The sequence below is a fragment of the Medicago sativa genome, chromosome 1 (genome assembly GCF_051527215.1).
Source record: "Medicago sativa cultivar Bolivia chromosome 1, Bolivia_mono, whole genome shotgun sequence".
Taxonomy (NCBI): Eukaryota; Viridiplantae; Streptophyta; class Magnoliopsida; order Fabales; family Fabaceae; genus Medicago; species Medicago sativa.
Window position 1 is genome coordinate 51,751,237 of NC_140749.1, and position 6,643 is coordinate 51,757,879.

Genomic DNA, 6,643 nt, shown 5'->3' on the forward strand with positions numbered 1-6,643 from the left:
TTTGAAACCGAAAGGGACAGAAAGGAGTAGAAGCAGAAGAAACTTGTTAACACAAGTCGGAGGGAGAAGAGAAGAAAAGAATTCCCGACAACTCAATGAAATTCCTTTCGGTGTGTGGAATGCACTACGTGAGTTCTCTATTTATAGGGAAAATTCACAACTAATAAGTGAGAAACTTTGGGAACAAGTAATATGAGAAACTTTGGGAACAAGTAACATATTACTTTGCGATTAAGTAATTCACATATTAGATCTAGTACAAAAATATCTTAATTGAGTACTAAAATATATTAAATTTAGTACAAAAATATATTATATTATGTACCAAAATATTTTAGCAAAACTTGGGGACTAAGAAAGCACTTTCTAATAATGATTAAATTAATTATTTAATTTATCATTTCCAAATAATAAAATATATATCAATATACTACCTCCGTCCCTAATTATAAGACCCTTTTGAGAAAAAAATTTGTCCCTTTTTATAAGACCCCTTTGGTATTTCCAAGTACATTAATTATTTCTTTACCAACATACCCTTATTTATTTTGCATCTTTTTCTTCAATCAACAATAAATATTATGTTGAAAACATAAATTAACTCTCTCTCTTAAGGATAAAATTGTAAAAACAATAGTAATTATATACAAATTTAATACTACAACCAACTTTCTTAATCTCCGTAATTTTTGCCAAAGGCTCCTATAATTAGGGACGGAGGTAGTATATTTTTTCTCTAGTGCTTATGTACCCCCATTAATTAGAGGTACACCCCCACTATATAAACACTACTAATGTGTGTGTTCCATCCGATGTGGGACTTCCACTTTTTTCAATTCACACAACACTAGTTCTACCCAACATGGGAATTTGTGTTTAGTCTTTTAACTCAATTTCCACACATGTTCCAACAAAGGTCTACATATGAGGGAATTTGAAATTACATGGATGATGGAACCTAAAGAATAATTGAAAGGACCCTGCACTGAGCTGATACAAAAGCACTTTGTGTGAAACATTAAAAATTAACCAAATATAATGTGGTTTTCAAGATATGCAAAAGTAGTATCACACTCATATCATATATACTTTTATTTACTGAATTTGGACTTGTGAAACAACAAGACTAATTTAATTCCCATTACAAAATTGTATGGTTTTGTTTACTGTAAGTTATGAGCATTGAGAATGAGACCCTTCAAAAATGGTAACCTCAATATCTTTAGGACTAATTGGTATATCATTGTTTGTTGTATTGTCCAAATTTTGAGTGTTCAATTGGCCACTACTACTTGTCTTCTGTTGTTGGTCAAACATCATCTTCAACTGCTTTCCTTGTTCCTCTATTCGCAATTGTAATTTTCTCTGAATCTGCAACCAGAAATTAATGTAAGAAAATTTTATTTCAGAATAGAACGAAGAAAATACAAATACTAAGCAGGAGTTTAAAAAAATGTCTATGGATGCGGTCTGGACTGCAACAGCGAGGTTTTTTTATGTTTAGCGACAGCGGCGTGGCCATAATTGAGGCCACATCAGTCACATTTGACTGAAATTCTCCATAATATCGGATATGTTTCTTTAAGGTGAGAAACTCATTGAATCCGAAGTTTTTTATTTTCTTAGACTGGAAAACCTTTGATTTTTTTTTCTTATTAGTAAAGACTACACTTCGCAACTAGAGGAAATATGTTTTTCCGAGTGATTGTTTATTATAATACAATGAAAAGAAAATTGCTGAAAAGTTGAGTCTAAATTCAACTATAGATGATTTTGGTAACATGCAAAAGAGACATTATATGTTTTGATAAATTTATAATGTAACTAATATTTAAAATACATAATTATAAATATTTTGTAAGAAATTTGATGAGTACATATTTATTGAATGAACTTTAAATTTCATAGATGGCCTCTAATCAAATCCAAACATGGATATGTCCCTGATTATAACACCTCGATAACAAATTATGAGTACGTTGAAATACGGATCATTGATTTTCTCACTTTACTAACTATTTGTATTAGAAGAGTCAAATATCGTAATATCAAGTTTCATGGAGCGGCGACAGCAATTTAAGTATAAGCTCTAGTTGTTCTTAAGTATAAGCTATGAATTATGCAGTGTCACAAAATAATGTATAAAGGAAATTGAAAGATATACCTCTAGTTGTTCATGAAGACGCCTCTGAACGTCTAGCTGCAGCTGAAGTGCCTCTCTAATTTGCAAGCCACTGCAAATTATGAAAAGAAACATAGTTTGTTACAATATGAAAGTAAGCGAGAAATGATTGCACCGGAATTATAGAACATAACAATCGGAAAAATAAGTAAGTAGCATTACGATTTGGCATCAAGATTCACATTCTCTACATGAGTTCTTTTCTCGGGTTTCCCTGAAACATGTTAACAGTTTGTTTAGAATTTATATTCAGTAAGGGAAGTAAAATTGATGTTTTTAGAGTGAATAGTATCCATTGAAGTGAAGATTAAGACTAACTGGTGAATAAGTTGATAATTTTCTTGTAACATAGAAAGTAAACCTCTATTTATCATTTAATAATTCAACTTTTCTAACATATGAAAGGATATAAATGTAAAAACTTCTTTATTACAACTTTTCAGGTTTAGCAATCTAAGTTTAAGTAGATCAACAATCAAACTATTTACTGCCACAAGCACTTATGAAACTGTTGGAGATTGGTTATGGAATCAGCTTATGACCTGTCCATAAGTTGTTTTGAGCTTTTTTTCTAATAATAGCACTTATGAAACTATTTACTTGTTTTGATAGCTTATGAAACAACTTATAGTTTATTGAAAACAGTCCTAGTTTATTTTATCTTATCGAGAAGTGATATTTTGACAACCACTTTTTGACAACTTTTTGACAACTTTATCTCTCATACTCACATGATGTTGTTATCCTCTCTCTTCCTTTTTCTCTCTCCATTGTTTTTGACCAATAAGAAGTGAGAAAAACAAGATTGTCAACAAAGTTGTCATCAAATGGATGTCAAAATATCATTACTCTTATCTTTTTTCATAAAGTTACTTACATTTAAGCAGTTACATGATAAGTACTTATGCTATAAGCACTTAATTAAATTGTCTATCCAACAGTGCCTTAGATTAGTTTATAACCACATCCCCTGTGTTCTAAGCTCTATGTCATAATGTTCTGTACACAATTTATTACATGAGTCCTGTTAAATTCATACACCATGTACTTTACATTATAGATAAAAAAAATATATAAAAAAAAAAAAAAACACTGAGTATGATAACAAAATTACCTTGAGCTTGTTCTGGCATATATTTTGCAATTCTATACTTCTGCAAATGACTTTTAACATGGAAAATTGTCAATCCATCTGAATCCATCAGCCTTAATATCGCTTTCGGTGTTGCCTCTACAATCAAGCAGCCAAGAACACAATCAAATTTTCGCATCTGTTTACTTTCTAACAACATTAACAATTTTTACTTTGTTAAGTTATAAATTTTTCTTTTTAAATTTCACAAAGAGAAGATGAAAGATAACGGAAGTCAATGCATTTTTCGAAACATTGAAAACAATGTTTTGAAATTTTTCAGAATTTAGAAAAAGAAAAATATTCACTGTATTTTTAAAATACATTTTCAATAACTTTCATGATGTATTCTTGATTGTTTATTTTATCGGTAGAAATAGAAACAGAAAACGCCAGAAGTAAACCGATGCATTTACTTACTCTCGGCACCACCAAGGCGATTCACACACTCAACAAACTTCTCATGAAGATCTTGAGTCCATCTTATTCGTGTTTTACTTGAAACCGAAGATCCATTACAAGCAGGGTTTCCGGAATTCGTTGAGACATTTCCTGTTGACATAGTTGGAGAGAGTTTATCTTGCTGATAAGAGAAATTCAGCTGTGAACCATGAAAATCATATGAACCACAAGAAACCTACAAAACACGAAAGATTCGACAAAGTTTAAGCGAACCAATAAATGAAAATAGAAACAATAAAAGTAAATTATAAGGTATGCATAAAAACAATACTTACTTTATGATCTTGATTTCCATTAGAATGAATTAATGGACTCATACTAACTGAGGCAGCATCATCAATGAAGAATTTATTTTGCTCAACTGAGAGAAAATTTTCTCCAAGAAAATTCCCACATTGGATTTTATTGGATTTTTCAGGAGATCTAAGAATTGGTTGCAAAGTGTTTAAATTTGACAACTCAAAATTGTGGCTAGATTGGTTTGATGTTGAATCAAGGTAATGATTTTCCCTTTGATACAAAGGGAATTCCAAATCATTAACCTTATTAGAAGAAAATTGAGATATCAAAAGAGGGTTACTACTTTCATTTCCAACTTGGTAATCATATTGTGGAAAACCCATGCAAATTTCAGTTGCATAAAAAGCTGAAGTTGGTGACTCAAAACGGCTCATAATTGTGCTTGATGATGATTTTCCTTGTCCTTGGTTTTGGTTTTGACTTTGGAATATGTATGATGATTGTTCCATAACCAATGGTTGACTAAAATTTCCAATATTTGAAGCATTTCTCATATCAAAATATTGACTAGAACAATTTCCAAACTCAGAATTAAAATCACCATTTAGTATATGGTTTTGTTGAATGCTTCCTAAATAATCAATCTTATTCTCATTCATTTAAAGGTAACTCAAAAATTGTCCACACAATTTTTTATAATTTTTTTGTGTTATCATAAAAAATAAAAAAAAAACTCTATGAAAGGTTCATTCTTAATAAGAAGCACAAAATGGAATGGTGGAATTAATGAAGAAAACAAGAACCAGAAATTGGAAAGGTAAGAATTAGAATACTAATGCTAAATTTTTATTCTAGCCTATAATGGTATAAAATTCTCTTCTTATATTCTTTAAGGCTTCAAGAATAAGATTTGAATCTAATTTGTCTAAATGCTACCATGCAAGATAATACATATTCTTAAGAAGGGATAGATATGAATAGTGATCAAATTGACACAATCAAAGTAAAGAACACTGAAAACAACAAAGCCTTACAAATAAAACAAAATTGTTTTTGTCTAATGTTGTTTTCTAATGATTTTAATCGAAGCACAAAAAGAATCAAAGGAAAGAAGAAATATTATGCAACCTAGCTAGCTTGAATGAGTCACAAGTGTACCACAAGCTATTTAATAAAAATAATAACACTATTTTTTTATAGGCTCTAAAATAATAATTGATTATGTTAAATAAAAATGATAGAATATTATAATGGGCATCTTTATAGGGTAATTTTTAATGTTAGATAAAGATACTGGCATAAATTCAGAAAACAATAGATCTGAAATTATTCTTAAAAGTGATTCGGAAGAAAAGATTAATAGAAATGGAGATAGCCAAATCTACCTTTCCCAAAAAAGAAAACATATTACGGTCTTACAAGTCTTGTCCCATTGCCTGACACTGCATCTTGCAAAGTGGGGGGTATCAGATATTACAATATATAAAAGGAGAAATGATATTTGAACAACTGACAACTTCTTGACAACTTTCTCTCTCATACTCACATAATATTTTTATTCTCTCTCTTTCTTTTTCTCTCTCTATTGTTTTTGACCAATGAAAAAAGAGAAAAGAAAAGTTGTCACAAAAGTTGTATGAAATAGTTGTGCAAATATCACTGCCAGTATAGAAAGTGTAACTTATTTAAAGGCAATGTGGAACTTTAACTTCCAGAATTCCCAGTAAATCAGATCTTGGAATCACTCCAATTGTGTAATTTTGGAATCAACTGTGTATTTAAACATAGGCACACTTTACTATTTTGATTTAACAAGACATATAATTTTTTTTTGGTGAACCTAGATTTTTATTGTTGCACACACAAGCGCGGAGATTGTCATTTGAGATAACCGAAATTTATTTAAAAGATTGACTTGCTCGGGAGGAAATAGATCTCACATATATTTAAACACATGACTACGGTTGATGTACTCTATGTTTCATTCTTGCCTCCCTAATAAATCAAGTGTCGTGAGCGCTACCGACTTTAATCGAGTGTTTGTTTGGAGGCAACCCAATTTTCTAGCCTTTGTCATTCATTTTATGTCATTTTATGTCATTTTTTAGATGCTAAAGGGGAGGATGATGATCTTTTACTGGAAGAAATTGAGGAGCTTCATTCTCTATCAGAAAATTTTCATTCCTTATCTCGCATTAACACCAGCATGCAATGGCAGAAATCTAGATTACTTTGGTTGAAAGAGGGTGATGCTAACTCTAAATTCTTTCATAGCATTATGTCCTCTAGGCGGTGAGCAAATTCCATATTTTCTTTAACTGTTGATGGCACTACTGTTGAAGGCGTGGAAGGAATTAGGGGACTGGTTTTTAACCATTTCTCATCTCATTTTCGATCCGTGGCAGGCGAAAGACCTAGCATTGAGAATCTCAATTTTAATATGCTTAATGTAGGTCAATGTGGAGATCTAACCAAACCTTTTTCAGTTGAGGAAGTTAAGCAAGCTGTTTGGGATTGTGACAGTTTCAAAAGTCCTGGACCAGATGGTGTTAATATGGGTTTTGTTAAAGATTTCTGGCCGGAACTCCGTGATGATTTTATGCGCTTTATATCTGATTTTCACAGGA

The 6,643-nt window shown here is 31.0% G+C and overlaps 1 protein-coding gene across 1 annotated transcript; it reads right to left on the reverse strand.

Annotated features, from left to right (window-relative positions):
• Window positions 1-1,027: 1,027 nt before the first annotated feature.
• LOC146955204 (uncharacterized) lies at window positions 1,028-5,159 on the reverse strand. The gene is made up of 6 exons (XM_085720610.1): window positions 4,052-5,159; window positions 3,735-3,951; window positions 3,297-3,413; window positions 2,345-2,396; window positions 2,165-2,234; window positions 1,028-1,371 (listed from the first exon to the last, which is right to left on the reverse strand). Exons 1-6 carry the CDS (start codon window positions 4,673-4,675, stop codon window positions 1,174-1,176), a joined length of 1,278 nt encoding a protein of 425 aa, XP_085576736.1. The 5' UTR covers window positions 4,676-5,159; the 3' UTR covers window positions 1,028-1,173.
• Window positions 5,160-6,643: the final 1,484 nt, after the last annotated feature.

What these genes read in the sequence shown, in the direction of transcription:
- LOC146955204 (XM_085720610.1), bottom strand. Translation starts at nt 4,675, where the DNA reads ATGAATGAGAATAAGATTGATTATTTAGGAAGCATTCAACAAAACCAT. An exon ending in TCGCCTTGGTGGTGCCGAGA is followed by an intron (nt 3,414 to 3,734) that starts GTAAGTAAATGC and finishes GCTTGATTGTAG; the next exon opens with AGGCAACACCGAAAGCGATA. An exon ending in GTCTTCATGAACAACTAGAG is followed by an intron (nt 1,372 to 2,164) that starts GTATATCTTTCA and finishes TTCTGGTTGCAG; the next exon opens with ATTCAGAGAAAATTACAATT.